At 54.5% G+C, this 18,507-nt stretch overlaps 1 protein-coding gene across 7 annotated transcripts; it reads left to right on the top strand.

Annotated features, from left to right (window-relative positions):
- The first annotated feature begins 415 nt into the window (after positions 1-415).
- Positions 416-18,148, top strand: TPD52L2 (TPD52 like 2). 7 transcript variants are annotated; one of them, XM_073888333.1, is made up of 9 exons: positions 416-574; positions 2,824-2,969; positions 4,639-4,787; positions 5,743-5,802; positions 10,569-10,670; positions 13,863-13,889; positions 14,845-14,886; positions 15,956-16,004; positions 16,578-18,148. In XM_073888333.1, exons 1-9 carry the CDS (start codon positions 556-558, stop codon positions 16,671-16,673), a joined length of 690 nt encoding a protein of 229 aa, XP_073744434.1. In that variant the 5' UTR covers positions 416-555; the 3' UTR covers positions 16,674-18,148. The 7 variants fall into 7 exon arrangements, with proteins under 7 accessions (XP_073744434.1, XP_073744435.1, XP_073744432.1 ...); XM_073888334.1 differs by lacking the exon at positions 5,743-5,802; XM_073888331.1 differs by lacking the exons at positions 15,956-16,004; positions 16,578-18,148 and adding an exon at positions 15,491-15,943.
- Positions 18,149-18,507: the final 359 nt, after the last annotated feature.

The raw sequence follows: 18,507 nt of genomic DNA, 5'->3' as shown, positions 1-18,507 counted from the left end.
AAAAAAATGAAGGGAGAAGCTAATCCCAAAGTCGGGGGTCGGGTCTCAAAAACAGATCTCAAGCAGTCTGTGCGGTGCGGTAGCCATGACACTCCTAGGCAGCGGCAAACACCCTCGACATCTCCAAAAGGGCCAACCCTAGGCTTCCCCAGCGCCATGTTGGACGGGCGTCCCACTTCCCACCTTCCCAGTGCGCCTTCGGACCTTTCTACCTGTGTCTCGCTGGTGGAGCCGACGTGGGAGGGATTCCCTTAGAACCCGGCCTCCCTTTCCGGTTTCGTCCGCAGCCTCGGCCAATCAGACTGGAGCGAGTAATAGGGACGGGGCCGAACAGCACCCTCGTTGGACACCATTGGTGGGGGCGGGACGAGGGCGGAGCGCGCGCCGAAGCGGAAGTGGGCCGTCGCCTCGCTGATTACGTAATGCCGCGGTGGCTGAGGCGGTTCCGCTGGCCGGCGTGTGCGCGGCGAGCGAGTCCCGGTGCGGCCCGCTCGGCTCCTCCGGCGCCCCGGACCCCGGCCCCGACCCCCGCTGCGGCCCGGCCGCCGCCTGAACATGGACTCCGCAGGCCAAGGTACCCGCGGGCCCGGCGCCTCCGCCCCTCCCTGGCGGCGCGTCCCGGACCCTCGATCCCCTCCGCCTCGGTCCGCCGCGTGGCTCCTCGTCAGCTGCCCGGCGCCGGGCCTCGAAGCTTCCGAAGGCCGTGGCGTGCGTCTTCCTCCCTCGGCTTGGGCCGCTCCGAGGACCGGTTCCCCGCAACCCCTCCCCTCGTTCCCAGGGTTTTGGGTTTCCTCGCTCGGGCAGCTCGCGTCGTGCCCCGGCCCGGCGCTTGCCTAGTCGGCCGGCCTCCGTCCCTACGTAGAACCCTCGAGGACACGCCGCCCGGGCCTGGGCAGACGCGCTGTGCGCCTCTCCCGGGGAGGGGAGGCGGGAGGGAACCACCTTCGCGTTGAGTGCGGCGGCCCTTGGGTGGCAACGCTGCTCGGGGCCCAGGCTCCTGAGGGCTTGTCTCAAGGGGGGAAGGGTGCAGTGAGTTGGGGGCACAGCCCGCGCGCCAGGCCTGTTTCCAGGACACCCTGACCGGTTGGAGATGGCTGCTGGGGGTGTGGAATGGGCCCAGATTAAAATCGTGAGAAGGTGATTCAAGTCGGGCTTCCATTCTGGGGCCTTACGGAAGGGATGCCCAATTCCGATGTTGACCTAACTACCCTGGCTGATGTGAGGGTTTTTCCTGCCGTTTGTTTAATTAACATGCTGATACAGGTCAAGGTGTCTGGGTTCTGAGACATTCTGTAGGTTTTCCTACTTTTGCAGTGTACTTGCAAAATAGTTGATCATCCGAAGCCCTTAGCTCTGTTAAGCTCAGGAGGCTTTTCACTGTTTGACTCGCATGTCTAACTTTGGTTAGCACCAGAAGCGCTGGATTCTGACCATAAGAGTGATAGAAAGTACTTACTGAGCACTTACTGCGTGCCAGATACCACACCAAACCTGTTTCTCAAGGGGCCTTTTTTCATTTTCAGAATAACCCCTTGAGATTGTTCCTTGTATTTTCTGCATGCAGAACTGTATGTTATACAGTACTGGGGAGCCGGGACTCGCCCAGGAAGGACTCTAGCCCCCAAGTTTCGCCTCCAGTGCCAGCCCCACCCTCACTCTGTAGGTCTTTTGGTGACAGGGCTGTGCTGATGTCATATCACACAGAATGACTGTGTTTCGCCTCGGCTTGTTTGCCAAGTGCCCAGTCTCTGTCTGGGGGTGATTAAGCGTCTGCCTTCGGCTCACGTCATGATCCCGGGGTCCTGGGATCGAGTCCCGCATCGGGCTCCCTGCTTGGCGGAGAACCTGCTTCTCCCTCTCCCACTCCCCCTGCTTGTGCTCCCTCTCTCGCTGTCTCTCTCTCTCTCTGTCAAATAAATAAATAAAATCTTAAAAAAAAAAAGTTCACTTATTTAAGTAATCTCTACATGTGGGGCTTGAACTCACCACCTCGAGATCAAGAGCCGCATGCTCCTCCGACTAAGCCAGTGAGGCGCCCCCTATGTCTTTACTTTTAAATGTGCCAAACACCATGCAAGGCCTATTTTTCGTGGCATGTGCTGATTGTGTAGTACTGCAGGACAGCCATGGGTTTGGAGTTGGGAAGAACTAAAGCAGACCCATGTTCCCTTGTGTGGGAGCTTGTCAACTTTTAGTGCAGACAGGAAGATGCTTTTAATTTGAAGAAAAAATAGTGACCATAGGGATTGGAACCTGATCTGGGTGTCTCGGAGGTGTGGAAGCAGTGTTCTCTCCGCGCCTCGCTGCATGTTGCTGTGGAATGAGGGTCGAGCAGAGACTGCAGGGTATTTTGTTTTGTTGACCCCCTGCTGGGGCTGGATGACTAGCACATGCTCATGGTTTGTAATTTTAGCATGTGCTTTGCGGGTAGGTTGTGCTTGTTGTGTTTACAGCTGTATTAAATTTCTCTGCTCTAAAAATTGGAAGATCTGTTAGGTCCAACTGCTTTATTAGTAGCAAACGTTCCTATCTCAGGAGCATGCACACTCTCATGGGGAAAGAAGAGTTAGGGTTCGTCTGCCTTGTGCCAGCCTTTCTCATGCCCTGCAGTAGCACCTTGGGTAGCCTGAGATGCCCTTGGCCTGATGGCCACACCATCCCTGCAGAACCTGTCAGAGAAGAGGTGTTGGTTCTTGCCACAGTCCCCCCAACACCCATAACCTGTGCTCCTACCCTTGCTCTCTTCCTTGGTGGGGACCTTTTCCCTGTCTACTTCTCTGTAACTTCTTATTGACGCTTTCCGACCTTATTTGTCTTTGGCAGATATCAACCTGAATTCTCCTAACAAAGGTCTGCTGTCCGACTCCATGACAGACGTCCCTGTCGACACAGCGTTGGCTGCCCAGACTCCTGCTGTTGAGGGTCTGACCGAGGCTGAGGAGGAGGAGCTTAGGGCTGAGCTTGCAAAGGTGCTGTGTCTTGGCTGTCTGTCTTGGGACCATGAGTTCAGGCCCCCCTCATTAGCCTGAGGGGGCCAGAGTGCTAGCTGTGCTCTGCAGAAATGGCCCCGGGAGATTATTCCTAGAGCCCCACAGAAACTGCTCTTCCTGGCGGCTTTGTGTGTGCTTGGTGCCTCGTTAAGTATTCCATGAGGAGAATGTATACACGGGGACAGCAGCTCTGAGCACACCATCTATTGGGAGTGTCTTTGTTGGTATTAACACTTGACAGTTTCCAGACTCCAGAAACTGTTTCTGGATCTTCATTTTTCTTTTAAAAATACTTCTTTTGTAAAAAGTGCTTCATGTGATTTTTTTTAAAGTGAGTCCTTTAAGAGGAAATGGTAATTAAAAGCCAGAATCTCCAAGTATAATTTTTATTCATAGCAGCTGCCAGGAATGTTTCTTTTTACTGTGTAGTGCAGAATCTAAGGGTAACTCACTTGGGATTCAAAATCTGGCAGCATGAACTTGCTGATAATCTGAGTGTACCATCCGATCCGGCAGAGGCCGGTGACTGCCTGTCACCGGCCTCTGCTCTGTCTCCAGAGATGAGCCCCGTGTTGATGCATCCTGAGTCTAAAAAAGAGCTAGCTCTGCAGATGATCCTCAGCCCCACGACCAGGTTTCAGATCGTGGGGGAAAGCATACAGCCGTTTCTGAGTTGAGTGCAGGTTAGGAAGCCCCAGCAGGCAGCTTTGCACCAGGTCATTTCAGAGTTGAGCTGCAGAGTGGAGAAGCTCAGTGTCACTTAAAATTTTCAGTGTGTACTTCCCCCAAGACAGCTGGATTGCACACCCTCAAGCCCTGTCGATCGTCACACCATGAATGGAATGTTCTAGTCACTGGAGTAACTGGTAGCAGTCCGGCCTTAGATGATCCTATGTTTGTAAATTATTTCCTGTTCCAACTATTTTTTTGATGGAAAACCTAGTGATGTAAGGGCTTTGAGCTACTTTTTATTACCCCAAACCATCGCTTTTTTAAGAGAAGGACTTTTGGGGGGGGGCAGCTATTGAGTTGAAAACAGACCTCTGGAGTTGTGAAGCTTTAGAGGATGCTTCTTTTTCATGTTGCATCCTTTTTTATTTTAGGGCCTGAGAAGGTTCAGGTCTTTATTGTCAGGATTCTTTCTGTTATCCAGTTCAGACTAACTTAAGCACAAGGCTCGGGTAACTGCCTTTCCCGCAGCCTGGAGCTGACCTCAGGAACATACGTGTTGTCATAAGGGCTGTTGCTGTGCCACCCATCTGTCCGTCAGCTCCACTTCCTTCCAAGTGCAGGTGGGGCCTGGCTGCAGCACTTCCAGCCTCTGAGCCTGGAGGGAGAGGGGCTTGTCTCTCCTGACACTTGTGCCCAGTCCCAGGGGAGAGCTCGGACAGGCCTTGCTTGGTGATCCATGGGTGGGCACAGCGATTGGTAGCCCCACCGGGAGCCACTTGACGGGGGGATGGGACAGTCCTCCTGAAGAAGTTGGATAAAAACAGAACAGTTGCTTGACATAGACAGACTCTGTTCCTCAGACAAGTTGTTTCTGTAAGCGGAAGGTCCGAGAACCCTCTCATTGCAGTGTGTGTGAGGATGTTGGTCACTTCCCGCAGTAGTGGCAGCTAATCACATCGGTTGTGTCCTTTTACAGGTGGAAGAGGAAATTGTCACTCTGCGCCAGGTCCTTGCGGCCAAGGAGAGGCACTGTGCCGAGCTGAAGAGGAAGCTGGGCCTCTCTGCCTTGGAGGGCCTGAAGCAGAACCTGTCTAAGAGCTGGCATGACGTGCAGGTCTCTAACGCGTAGGTACCTGCCCTGCGGCCAGGCGCCCCTGACGGTTGGAGGGTGTTCACCAGACCGGTGCCCCTGCTGCGTCAACGGGAGGCTAAGTACTGGGGGACTCAGTATGCCTGTGTGCTGGCAGCCAGCCAGAGGCTCTGAGCTCTTGACCTAGCAGCTGGGGGTATGTATCCAAAGAGCTTAGAGTCTATACATGTTTTTAAAAGGCAGGTGGATACGCTAGCTAGTTGTGGAAGCGGAAATTGACAAGAATGTATTTCAGGGTCCAAGTTTGAGAGAAAGCTCATTAGGTCCTTAATGAGACTGATTTTCCTGTGATCCCCCATAGCTCACTGTCTGCTGAAGTGGACACGAGTCCTTCTCATGAGCATGATGTGGTCACAACCCCAAGCCCTCTGACCCAGATGTGACTCAGCTCTCTGAACTTGGGGAGAGTAGCTACATGGCTCTTCTGAAATGTATCCTCCAGGGTTTGAGGGGCGGGGCGTGGGTTTGGGAAATGTTTCCCACTGTCTATGAAGCTGTGTCCCTGCAGAAAGATTGAATCACATTTCATCAAAGTCACCTACAAAAGCCCATTTCTCTCTCCTAGGGAATCCTAGGTTTTGAATCCCAAAGGGTGACTGGCAGAGAAGTGTTTGGGGGCCATGGGCTGTGTGTGCCTTCCTTGCTCCTCACAGCAGTTCTGTTCCCTAAGGGCCATCTTACATGGAGTGACCAGGCGCTCCCTAAGCGTGATAGGAAAAGGACTGGTCGGTTCTGCCATCGCCTCACCTGGCCTCAGCGAGGCCTGCCCAGCAGGTGTTGAGAGGAGGGGCAGACCCTGTTCTCAGGCAGGCTGGAGACCCACCATTCCTGCTCTCCAGCCCTCCGTGTTCCCTGGAATTTCTCCTGTAGTTCAAAACCTTAGTTGAAACAATTGTTCTAAATAATTTACCACAGACTTTTTGTTTTTAGCTATATGAGAACTTCTGAGAAACTTGGAGAGTGGAATGAGAAAGTGGCCCAGTCAGACCTGTGAGTGCCTTTGCTGTCAGCACCTCCCTCCCCCTCCTCTTCCTCTCAACGCTCGTTCTAGGGACAGGGAGGCTTTGCGCACTTGGCACAAACCTAGTTTTTTAGTGTTTGGGGCTATTCTGTTTTTAATACCGTTTTTCTTCTCTTGAACACAAATGAGAGTATAACTCTCATGAAATGGGTGCAGTCACTGAAGGAAATTCACTCGGCCACCAGACTGCACTGAAAACCTCCGTCTGGCTGACATGGGTGCGTCCCTTAGATGAGAGGCCTGGCTGGGCTCGAAGGCGCCCCTCACCTTGCGAGTGGGCAGAGTGGCTGAGCACCATCTGGGCTGATGCTGATGGCGATTTGGGGCTTTTTTTTTTTTTTTTTGCCTTCTCGCCCCTGTAGACCTAGCTCCAGCTAAGGGGGATTCTCAGAGCTCACTCATACTTACGGGTGGTTCTTGAGTGAGGGCTGCCACACAGGCCATGCTGGTGGGGTCTTGAAGTTGCATTGGTCTGAGGAGCACAGAGCTGTCAGCCACACAGAATATTAGCAGAGTAGGAAACACACAGATAGGTTTTCATGTCCGTCAAGGCTGTAGTTCAGAATGAGTCCTAATGTTTTATTTGAGATCCTTACACAAGGTAGTAGCACTTCTTTTATCCGTGCTGCAGTCTGATTATAATTCCTTTGAACTGGATGAGGAAACATTTTAAGATAGTGGTTTCTGGGATTCTTTTCCTTCTCTTGTTGAGGAGGAAGTGCTGTGGTGTCTCCAGAGAGCATGACCAACAGGCCTCCGTGTCTGGAAGGAAGTGGTTGTGACCGAATTCGTCTTCACGGCACCTGGGACCCCAGGTCAGCTGGCTGTGTGCTCGGAGTCTTTGCAGCCTGGTGTCACCAGGGGAGCTGGGTGCCAGGGTGCTCTGGTGGGTCCCACCTTTCGTGTGGTTTGGTGTGACAGCTGTCCTTGCCACGGCCTGCTGTGCTGTGTCTTCAGGGCTGCAGCGGACGATCCCTTCGTGGTGTTAACAGGTGTTCTGGAGGCTGAGACAATCGCTGTCATCTGTGCAGTTTGGGCACCAGGCAGGCTCACGGTGCAGACTTAACCTGAGAAGAGCCTTAGGAGACTCTAGTGCTGTTTGTAAAACCAGGTGACATAAGATTGCTAGGATATGGTTTCAAATAATTACGTGGCTCTGGGCATGGAAGTGGCTGGTGGGATGGCCCTTCCCACGCGCCTCTCCAGGTGGCAACCGTTCCCCTGAGGCCTCACCCCCAATTCCGTTGGTGGGAGAGTTGCCAAATTGAAGCCTCCAGAGCATTTCTGCAGGGACAGCCCAGGGGGAGGGTGACCCAGCTTGTGGTCACTGCAGGAGGCTGCTGGCGGGGGGCAACTGCCCTGAGGGCTTTCTCAACCAGCAGACACATCTGTGCGTGTAGCACTGGCTTTCGTGAGGCCGTGCTGGGTGTAAGCAGCGTTCTCTTGGCTGCGAAGTGGTTGCCAATGCGTTCTATTACCAGATGGAGCTAAACTTGTGCAGAGGGGGCACCAGGGAAACTCCGTGGCCACTGGTTGGTATGTTGAGTCCTTCAGTTGTACAAGACAGAAAGCATAGATGTGGATGGTGTCAGCCTTGTCCAGCTCCTTCCTGGTGCAAGGGGGTGCCCGGTGGTGCAGGTTTGAGTCTTTGTAGTATTGCAGCTCAACAGCAAGAAGGCCTGGTGTGGGTCTCACTGGACTCCCTGTGGTTGGGGCGCTGTAAACTTCCCTGGCTGTCCACACTGCGATCATGCCCACCCGGACTTGGAGGTGGGAGCAGCCCCCAAGGGAAGATCCCGGAGCAGGTACCTCCAAGCAGATGCCCCACACTGACTATGAGGGGAGGGAGCCTGGTATTTGTCAGGATTCTACACTTTTGTTTTACTAAAAGGTAGTAGTAATTCTCAAAGGGGTATTGGCCACGGTGGCTCAGCCTAGCGCTCTTGAGCACGTCTGGGCCCAAGTTACCTGCATACAGACTGACTCTGCCCCCAGCCCTGTCACTGCCTGAGCTTGGCCTCCCCGTCAGGGTCCCTGCACTGCATCTGCCCTGGTTTGGAGATTTCTGTCTCTGAAGGAGTCACTTGTGACCCCTCATTTCCACACCGCAGAAATACTGAGGGTGGTGGAGTGTGGGAGATCACCTCTGGTTTAGTCTCCAGCAGGGGTGCTGCCCTTTGCAATGGCCCATAGCAAGGGTCTCTCCTGTCTGTTGTCTAGTGGCTGGCTCCAGTCTGAGTCACCCTCAGGATGCTGCTGCTCGTCACCGACAATCCGTGGCACAGGCTCGTGGTATCTCCAACTGCAGTTTCCCTGTGGGCATGGAGATTTTGTATGGACTTGCCCTTAAATCCTTTGTTTCACTTCAACAGATAGGTTCACATGGTCTTACATACTCATTATTTCACAAGAAATGGCTTGAAGACGTTTTCTGAATTTGGTTTCTGAAACTAAATAACGCATGCCATTAGTTACTTCATACTTGGTGTTTTTTTTTTTTAAGATTTTATTTATTCATCCGAGACAGAGAGAGAGAGAGAGAGAGAGAGAGAGAGCACGAGCAGGGGGAGAGGCAGAGGGAGAAGCAGGCTCCCCGCTGAGCCAGGACCTGGACGTGGGGCTTGATCCCAGGACCCTGAGATCATGACCCAAGCCGAAGGCAGATGCATAACCATCTGAGCCACCCAGGCGCCCCTCGTTACTTGTTGTTTTATAAATAACAGTCATGGCTCCCAGTCTATTTCTTTCAGATAACCGTTTCAACTTGCTTTGAAATGAAAGCAGTTCGCCAGCTGGGGGTAAGGGTGAGGGAGCCCAAAAGGTTATTTCAAGTTAGGGGCACCAGAGAAGGTTCCAGAGCCTTTCCATAGCAGGCTTTGTTGTGGGGGAGGTGCAGCATGTGTCCCCTTCCCTTTACTGTCACAGTTTTGCTGACCCCGAGACAGACTGTGGTACAGGTGGTGGCTCCTGGCTAAGGCTCCATCAGGCTGGAGGGTGAGTGTGTGGAAGCCTCCCAGAGGGAGTGTGCGCGTTGGTTTCTGGTAGTGAGAACCAGCTGTGGCCAGCCCCTCGCAAGGTGGTCTGAGTCCCAGCCGTGCGGCTCTCCGGGCTGCTGCGTGCGTGCTTGGATTTTGTTTTCATTCCTGTTCAGTTCTGTGATCATTTCTATTGTGGGGGAAGAGATTTCTGGGAGTCAGATTGTGCTAAAAGGGTTCAGAATTAGTTTTTTTAGTTACTTACTGCCTTCAAGAAATCCAGAGCAAATCTTACAGTAAAGATTTTATTTAAAAATTTTTTAAAGATTTTATTTATTTATTCGAAAGAGAGAACAAGCAGTGGGAAGGGGCAGAGAGAGAGAGAAGCAGGCTTCCCGCCGAGCAGGAAGGACCCCGAGATCATGACCTGAGCCGAAGGCACTCGCTTCACCAACTGAGCCACCCAGGCGCCCCTCGCAGTAAAGATTTTAGACTATTTTCTCTCCACTGTTAGTACGTTCTGGGATTCACGGACCTTCCTGGAAACTAAGATAAACTCACTGAAACTCACTGTTCTAGCGACGTCAACGTGTTTTCACACTCATTGGCTAGAAAGCACGTTTCTGAGTCCCGAACCCTGCTGGGCGCTAGAGAAGCCTGAGGCCCCATGGTGCCGTGGGAGTGCCTGCCAAGTAGAGGGAGGCCCTCCCAGGAGTGTGCAAGGCTGGGCCCCCCCACAGGATGGGGTGGCGTGGGGGAGTCATGGCAGAACCCCACCTAGCATGGGCAGTCTGCAGTGGTTGGGAGGGAGGTGGGCAGCAAGCACTCCCAGTGGGGCCTCTTGCAGATGGCACTGGGGGCCACTCAAACGACCCACTGGTGCTGTCTCACCTGCCCCCTGTGACATGTGACCTGGTGACACCAACAAGGTGTCAGAAAGTGATCACAGAGAGTAGACTGGTGTCTCGAGAGCCAGGGCTGCCTGGTTGGCCAGAAACGAGCCCTTGGGTTCAGGCGGCTGTGTCTTGTTTATGGTGGCAGCTGGACAAGGGCTGACAGCACCACATATTAGCTCTCAAGGTGGGCCCAATGCTGTCCTTGCCATCTTTGGCCACTGCACGGACATTGAGGTCATCCCAGAAGACGAATCCGCATGCGGGTGGGTGGGGCAGGAGGGCGTGGAAAGGGTGGTCTCTGCTGTGGCCCAAGGCTACCCTTTGCACTAAGAGTGGTGGCCTGAGATGAAGGTCCCCCGGCTCAGGGAGGGTGTTGTAAGACAGCACAGGAGGCTGGGGGGCCTGGGGGGGCTCCCAGGAGTCTGCAGGCTGCATGTCCACACTGTCAAGCACATCCCCCCCATGGGCGTGGTGGAGTTTTGACATGAGAAGTTTCCCAAATAAAGTAACAGAACGAGGGGATTTTACTGCCTTCTCTCCCAGACCCAGGGCCCTTGTGGGTCTGTCTACACTGCAGGAGGCGGACACTTCATGTCCCAGGTAGTCAGTGTTGTGGTGAGAAATCAAGGGAAGTGGGCACCTGAGTTTTAGATGAGGTGGAGTGAGGTCAGAAAACGGTTGTTGCAGAGCTGGGAGGTTGAGACCTGGCCATGCCGCATCGGTCCCCTCCCTGATGGCCAGGCACATGCTCACTAAGGGCTCCTCTCTCCTCCTCTTGGGTACTCTCTGGTCATTTGGTGTCCTTGGCTTATGGGTGGTGGCTGCTCCTTCTGTTGGGTTGGTTCAACTGCTGTTTCTTCTCAGCTACAAGAAGACTCAAGAAACTCTCTCTCAGGCGGGACAGAAGACGTCGGCTGCCCTGTCCACCGTGGGCTCTGCCATTAGCAGAAAGCTCGGGGATATGAGGTGAGATGCTCTAGTTGTGTGGGCCAGTCGGGTGAGGGTTTAGGGGTTTTAGAGCTGCTGGAGGCTCTGCAGGGGGGCCCAGGGCTCAGATGCATACCCCTTGGGGGCCCCTTGGCACCCATAGACGTGGGCCCACCAGCCTGGACCAGTTGGTTCATGGTCCCTTGTCTGTGGGCTGCCTCTTTGCCATTTCTGTGTTTCTTGGGGGAGGGGGGTCATTGTTTCTTTTGGGTAACTTCTAATACTTGGGATCTGTAAAAGCGGGTGCTTCCCACTGAAGTTCCACAGAGGGAAGACGGCCCCCATTTGGGGGTCAGTGTCAGGGTGGGGCATCACTCTGGGCAGGCCGGCAGGTTGGGGCAGGGGGTAGGGGAAGCGTATTGTTTTCTTGGAATGTTTGCCTGGCCCCAATCTCAGAGAGTGTGTGGCTATGTGCCAGGGGCCCCAACTGAATGTTCTCCCCCAGAGCTGATGAGACCTTCACGGCCATCACAGGTGCCTCTTGAGCAGGGTCTGGGGCCAGGGAGTGTGGAGGCAGCTTGGACACTTGCTGGGCCACACATGGCAGCACCCATCCACAGCCTTTCCTGCTCTGGGCTCCGTGGCTGCACCCACCAGGTCTCCTTTGCTACACAGCAGTGAGCCAAGGGGCTTGGACCCCGGAGCCTGAGGCCGTGGTGTGAATCCTGGCTCAGCTGCCTCTTTGTTGTGCCCTTGGCAAGGCATCCCTCTCGGGATTATTAGGATGAAGTGTGCACTGCTGAACCACGGTGTGGAGTGCACTTCGTTACCATTGCCAGCATCCTGGCTGTTACTGCCCAGCCCTGCCCTGGCCCCTGACCCGCACTCAGGACCAGTCCCCTCACTTTGGGATTTCAGGGAATGCCTGTCTGTGGCCCCCACCCCATGCTGAGGCTTCTGTCTTCTCACAGTTGAGAATCACACTGTGGTGATGCCTGTGGACTTGGTGTGCTGAGTGCAGCATTGGGGGTCCATCCCGCTCTGTAGCCCCTCACCTCTTACCCTCTGGTGGGCTGCCTCCCTGCCTGCTTAGGTTAGGCATTCCCTCACCTCACAGGCCTGGCATTTGCCTTGTGGGGCCTCAAGGGTGGGGGCTGTGCCCTGGTCACATAGCAGAGGTGACGACACAGACCCCTACCCCTCGGCTTATGCCCAGAGCCGTGCTTACCTTTCGTTTGTTTGATGGAATTAGCTCCCTTCCAATTTTTATTTTGAAAAATTTCAAATTTTCGGCAAGGCTGAACAGTTAGTACGCGGTCTGTGTGTTTCTTCTGTGCTAAGGAGTTCGCATTCCCACAATTGGGGGTCTGGTCCTGCTCCGGAACAGCCATGGCTGGGGTGTCCTCTTGCCCACAGTGGCTGTGATTCACTCGGGTCCTACCAGCCGTGGCTTTGAGGGGCCCGCAGGGAGGGTGTGCAGTGGTTCCTTCCACAGGCTTCACAGTGGTCTGCTAATATTTGACTTCGTGGGTGTGTTCCTGTAACGAATCTCATTTGAAATTAGATGGATGCCATCGCTGCTGCACTCTGGGACACCTGCTTTGGTCACCTGAGCCGTGCTGTGGTAAGCCCGGTGACAGACTGATCACACGCCACTGGTGGCTGGCCTTGCTCCCGGGGAGCGCCACGGAGCAGGCCGTGTGTCAGGTTGTGCCCGTTCTTTCCTCAGAATGCTGGGTTGGTAACAGCATTTGAGGGAAGCAGTGACTGTCTGCGGTGCCTAAATTACGTGCTCACAGGAGTGTCCTCTGTCACTTTGGGCATTACTCTCCTCCTACGTGTCCTCACTCGTGTTCGAGTGCGTGCAGAGTGTTGGCGCTGGTGGGAATGGCTGTGGTGGAGCTGTCACGGGCCACCGTGGCTCCGTTCTGCGACTGTTTCTTCGTTACCGCTCTCGGCTCCAGGAACTGGCGTTTCCTGCTGACCCGTGGCGTGTCGCCTCAGGTCACGTGCCCGACCTCCCTGTGCCTGCTGCGTGTTGCATTAGCACTGTGCTTCACATGCGTGGGCCAGCTGGCGGGAGGAACCAGGTCCATTCCAGGTGCCCAGAGGGACTGTCCCGTTTGCTGCCACGCCTCACCTCGGGGCTCTTTGGTTTTATTCTGCTGTGTTTTCAGGGGCACAATGAAGTCTGACACCTACAGGTCCTCAGTGGGTCCACCATTGCCTCACCACAGGGTCTCAGGTGGTTTCTGAGGCCACGGCCTGTTAACCTCCCCAGTTTGGAGCTGAGGTGCAGAATTTACCACTTCTTGAGAAAGAAAACGAGGTCCAGGGAAGTTTATATATATTTAGACGTCTGCCCCACATCAGTGTCCTCAATGGGCCTGTCCAGGAGCAGCCCTGGCCTGAGAGGCTTTTTGCGTGCCCTGGGGTACGAGGCAGCAGGCTGGGAGAGGGAATTGGATTTGGGTTCAAGCAGGGATGGGTCTCTGTCTAGCTTGGTGTCTTGTGACAAGGCACCTGCCTTCCCTAATCCTCAGACTCCTCCTCCTTCCACCTGGAGGTGGCAGGGCCTGCTGCCCACCCACGTGGCCATGTTGCTTCTGAGATGACCTCCATGTTGGGGGTAAGAGGTGGTAGGCCTGGCTGCATCGTGGAGGACATGGCCGTGTTGCCCTTAGACATGTGTGTTTCTAGGTTGGAATCTGTCAGCTGTAATGATGGAGCCGGAGTGCAAGGCGCTCGGCCCTGGGGGTGTCCCAAGGCCTGTTGCAGCGTATGTGTGTGCTCTGGTCCGGCTGAGGCCCTGTGGAGAATGCAGGCCGGTCTGTTGACGCAGAGCGAGTCAGCTGAGCCTGGCTGACCTGGGTTCTGGGCACACACAGACCCTGAGGGTGGTGGAGCCTGCCTCAGCACACCTCACACCTCTGCACTGCTCCTCTCTTTGCAGCTTCTTCCTTCTAACTCCAGGCAGGGTCATGGACATGCGGGTGCCTCGTCTGTGACCCAGGTGGGGTTGTGGAGGGGCCGGTCATGTGCCTCTCACAGAGTTGGGGCTTGGGGAGAGTGGAGACGGGTTGCATGTCTACTCTCCCTGGTGGTGTGAGGAGTCGGGGTGGTCATGGGGGTCCCTGCGTGGCCTCCCAGAGCTTGATTTAGGGGCTGGGGTGGGCCCTGGCCTCCCTTCCCTAACACTGCGTTTCTTCTCCTCCTGCTGCCACCTCTCAGGGCTCGTCCGTTCTCACACTCCTTTAGGTAAGACTGCTGCTGGACGTACCTGTGGAAGACTCTTCTTTTGAGGCAGGGCAGAGTGGTGTCTGGCTGGCCTATGGAGGCTGCTCTGGAAGAAGTGGTGAGGGCGCCACGGCCCCTTGCTGGCATAGCCAGGCCCACCAGCTGTTGGGGCCTGCTCGAGAGCTCATGGCGTTCCTCGGGCTGTGGCCATGCAGCTCGTCACCAGCCTCCAGCCCAGCCTCATGGAGCTTGTCTTGCAGCTCCCACCTGCGTGTATTCCTGAGAAGAGACCTATTCGTGTGGGAGGGTCATGCTGGCTCTCTTGCTGTTGTGATCTGTGCCTCTTCCTCCAAAATGCTGGCTCCTCTCCTGTTTTCTCCTTCCCCGGAGAAGCAGTGTTGTCCCTGTGAGTTGAGACGGTCTCGTTTATCTTGTGAGAGCAGCGAGCATCACTGGGACCCCTCGGGCATCCTCCTGAGTGGTCCGCACTCCGTGCTGATTCAGTCATGCTTTTCTAGCCTGACACCAGCTGCCCTGTCACACAGTCTTCCAGCTTGCAGGCCTGGAACCCAAACCCAGAACAACGTGTGATTGGAAATATTTTTACTTACTTGACCTGGTGGTTTCTGTTACCAAAAAGTCACTTCACTTGCCGTGAAGTCAAGTAAGGACATTTGACAGTTATTTGTACCAAAAGTATTTTTAAAGCCCCAGACCTAGGTCTTCTTGGTTCCCTGTTTTAAAGCTCTCCCTCGGCAATCTCCCATTTCTGGGGCAGCTTTGGAGGCCAGGGAGAGGAGCCTGGGGTCGAGTTCTCCTCCTGGTGCTGGGTGCCCTTCCGTGTGCGGTGGCCAGAGCCCAGCTGCCCTGCAGAGTCGGGTTTCTGTGTGGATGAGCTGATGGGCGTGGTGAATGCCAGGCTCGTCCCTGTGTTAACTTCTGCTTCCTTCTCTGCTTCTACCATGCTTCCGAGCAGCAGCTCTTCAATCCGCCACTCGATAAGTATGCCAGCCATGAGGTAATGTGCACTCGTGCCCCGGGGCTCTCAGAGCCGGGGTGGGAGCCGGGTGGGAGTGGGTGGCTCCTGCTGGTCACCCTCCCACTTCCCATATCCCTGAGCCAAGGATCATCTTCCCCTGGCAGCCTCCTGTGGGCCAGGGGTTGGGAAGATCCCTTCTAGGCCAAAGAGCTAGTGGGGGTGAGGCTCAGAGATACCATTTTACCAAATGGGCTCTCATCTGGAAGCTTCCAGGGCTGCCCATGGGGTTGGGCCAGGGAGGGACAGAGAGATTCATACACATCTGCGCAGCACCCAGGAGGCTTAAGGAAACTTTCATCTGTACCTAGAGGGGAGTCCTGGTCTCCCCAGAACACCCAGAGCCTTGGCCTGTTTTTGCAACCTCCCATGGGTGTGTTCTCCACGGTGGTGCAGCAGCAGAGCCCCATCCTTGTTACGGGAGAATCTGCCATGGCTGCCACACCCCACAGTGGTCTGGGGGTCCTTGACAGGCTGCCTCCAGGGGCCGGAGGGCCGAGCCAGTGAGGCAGGAGCTGGTTGTGGAAAGGGTGCAGGGTGGGGCTGGGCCTGGCCCGCTTTCTCCTTCCTCACTCCCTTGTCCCAGCATTGTCCTTGGTTTTCCTTTGCCGGACTTCCGTGAGAGGTTTGTGTCAGGAACACCTGGGACTTACCATGACCTCAGTATATGTGTATTGAGGGTACAACAGAAACATGTCCTGCATCCCACGCACCGCCCAGGCAAGTGGTCTGCAGTTTGCCCGCGTGAAGTCTTGGGTTTCACCCACTGGCGATGTGTAGGTCTTCCGTTCTTGCAGTTGGCAGGTGTGGCTGACCTGTTCTGACCTGGAAGCCTCCAGAATGACCTTGCTGGGGCCGTCTTCAGGGGGCTGCCATGGCTGCCGTGCTGTGCTCCCTCTCCATTTTGGCTTGTCCCATATTTACAGGGGGTCTCAGGATGCTGTCAGGGATCTTTCTGGAGGTTGGCCCTAACCCTGAGGCCCTTCAGATTGAGGAGGGCAGCACAACCGTTTGCTCCCTACACTGATCTCCCATCTCTCTCTCTTTAAAGGAATTCTGCGACCTTCAAGTCGTTTGAAGATCGAGTTGGGACCATAAAGGTAACGGTCTCTGGGCCAGTCACTTGTCTTGTTGGGGTGGGGCATGATGCGTCCTTTACGTAAACTTACTTACTTATCATAGATTCGCGTGCAGTGACAGGAACTAATGCAGAGGGTCCTTGTAGCTTTTACACGGTTTCCCCAGTGATCACGTTTTGCAGTAGCACAGCCAGGTTAGTTCATTGACACGGTCAAGGTGGAGAGTGGCTTCATCCCCACAGCGGTCCTTCCTGGTGCTCACCTTCCTCCAGCCCTGCCCCCACCATCACTCATCTGTTCTCCATTTCAATGACTTGTCATTGCAAGAATGTCCTAGGATTGGAACTGTGTAGCATGGAGCCTTGGAAGATTTGCTCTTTTTACACTGCATAAATTCCTGGAGATACTGCCAGCCTGTTGCCTGTGTCGGTGATTTGTTCCTCTTTATTGCTGATTGGTGTTGACGTGGTGTAGACTCCATAGAGAGCTGGACAGCTGGGGTTCCCGGCACAGTCCTAGGACCTGCCAGCATTGTGTGCTCTGTCTCAGGTTTTATTATCTTTTTTTCTCGTTTTTTCTTTTTCCCATCTGTAGTCTAAGGTTGTAGGTGGCAGAGAGAATGGCAGTGAGAACCTTCCCTCCCCAACCGGGAGTGGCGCCAAGCCCCTGCCGGATCACACGCCTTTCTAAGCCCGTCGCAGCTTTGCCCGGCCACGGAACAAGTGTAAGCACATCCTCATCGCCTTGACTGCAACTCTGCAGCGCGACAGCCCACCAGGCCGCAGGCGGGCGCACGGAGCTGGCTTTGAGGATAGTCGTGCCACTCACATGTAGCCGTGGCCTCTGTGTTCGCATGAGCTTTACAGAACACGGTCTTATACGCAGATGCTTTACACTGAAGTTGTCAACTATCCTCCCTGGGGTGCGGGGAGTGGACAGAACAGTGGGCCCTTTGGCAGTCTTGTTAGCTCATGAGAACGTGGAAGGAGCAGAGAGTGATAAGCATAAAATAAGTGGTATTTCCTCAAACTCTCCTTTCTTAAGTTAGAGAAGGAATCTGCGGAAGGAAGATCATCTAGAAAGCCCTACCGGATCTTCAGTTTTTATTTCAAACGCTAAATGAGAAAACTGTCCATTTTCTGAAACCATCCAGAAAAGAAACTGGTTATCAGCAGCCGCCTAATTGTTACACTAATGATCGAGCTTTAACAAAAGCAAATTCTTTATTTTTTAAATGCAGTGAATTTTTCAAAAATTAAAGCTAAGCAGAGCAGCTTTAGTCTCAGTTAGAAAACATTATTTCTTTGGACTCAAGCTGAAATACAAGCCTTACATTACCTTATGCTTTATTTGTTTATAATGTTTTTATATATAAAAATAAGGGTTCTTTAGTGGATTTTGAGCACCATGTAGACTCCTGCATCTAGCCCAGAGGGCAGCATGCCTGGACCGTTGGTGTGTTTTATTTCACTGATGCACGTCATCCCAGTGTATGAAGCTTGCCTCTCTCTCCTCTCAAGGACCGGGGCAGCTCCTGCTGGTCAGAGGGCTCCTGGGCCTCTGGGGGTTGGGGCAGGGGGACAGGAGAAAGAAAACCCGCACCCTCCATGGATGGCTGATGCATGACTTGTCCTCGGCTCCAACCTGCCTGTTTGCTGCACGCTGGGGACAAGTGAGAAGCAGATGGCCCTGCATGGGGTCGGCTGGAACTCGGCTGTCACCTTTTCTCAGGAGCTGCCAAGATCTCATTCCCGTTGTGAAGCTGCCACACCCCAGCAGCCTTGCGGTCAGGGCCCCACGCGTGGGGTGTGTCTGCAGGGGCAGCCCTCCGTGCCTTACTGGCTCCCAGCAAGCAGAGACCGCTCCTGCACACGCACCTGTGCACTCCCGGGTCGGGGGCGGGGGGGCATGCGCTCAGAGTCCACTCTGGTAGACCATGGTGTGCTCTGGTAAGCTGAGCGTCGGCTGGTCCCTTCAGACAGCCTGGGTGGACTGCGGTCCCTGCTGACGCCATGGGAAGAACAGCATTTGGTGTTTTTTCTTCAGGGTTAGAATCACGGATGGGGTGTGGTGAGAAAGCAGGATGCAAGTGTAGTAACTGATTTACCTTTTCCTAAAAATGGATAATGGGAAATTTGTCAATAAAACGTTCCTTTGGGGAAGAACCCATGTGAGCTTGTGTGGTACATCTCACTTCATGCGTGAAGGTCAGGAAAGAGGGGCAGATAAACCCACCTAGATCCTGAGCCTTGGGCCCACGGTGGAGGGAGAGGGAGGGGCGGGTGGGGCGCTGGTAGAGCTCACTTGCAAATCCCAAATCTTTAGTCCTGTGAAGGAAAACAGCGTGCCTCGAGAGAGTGTTGTGGTGACAAACCTGGGGGGTGCCTGAGGAAGGGGAATATGGAGGGTGAGAAGGAGCTAGCCTGCAAGCAGGGTCAGGGCCAAGCAGCTGGAGGCCTGCATGCCAGGCACTAGAGAGGCTGGTTGGCAGATTGGCCGCGTTGAAGGGTTTGGGCCCCTGCGG

Source organism: Callorhinus ursinus, unplaced genomic scaffold (genome assembly GCF_003265705.2).
Source record: "Callorhinus ursinus isolate GAN/ISIS: 27379988/994484 unplaced genomic scaffold, GSC_fseal_2.0 scaffold89, whole genome shotgun sequence".
Classification (NCBI taxonomy): Eukaryota; Metazoa; Chordata; class Mammalia; order Carnivora; family Otariidae; genus Callorhinus; species Callorhinus ursinus.
The sequence above is the reverse complement of the archived record's forward strand: the minus strand, read 5'-3'. Positions and strand labels throughout refer to the sequence as shown.

What these genes read in the sequence shown, in the direction of transcription:
- TPD52L2 (XM_073888331.1), top strand. An exon ending in TTAGGGCTGAGCTTGCAAAG is followed by an intron (nt 2,970 to 4,638) that starts GTGCTGTGTCTT and finishes GTCCTTTTACAG; the next exon opens with GTGGAAGAGGAAATTGTCAC. An exon ending in ATAAGTATGCCAGCCATGAG is followed by an intron (nt 14,887 to 15,490) that starts GTAATGTGCACT and finishes CCCTTGTCCCAG; the next exon opens with CATTGTCCTTGGTTTTCCTT.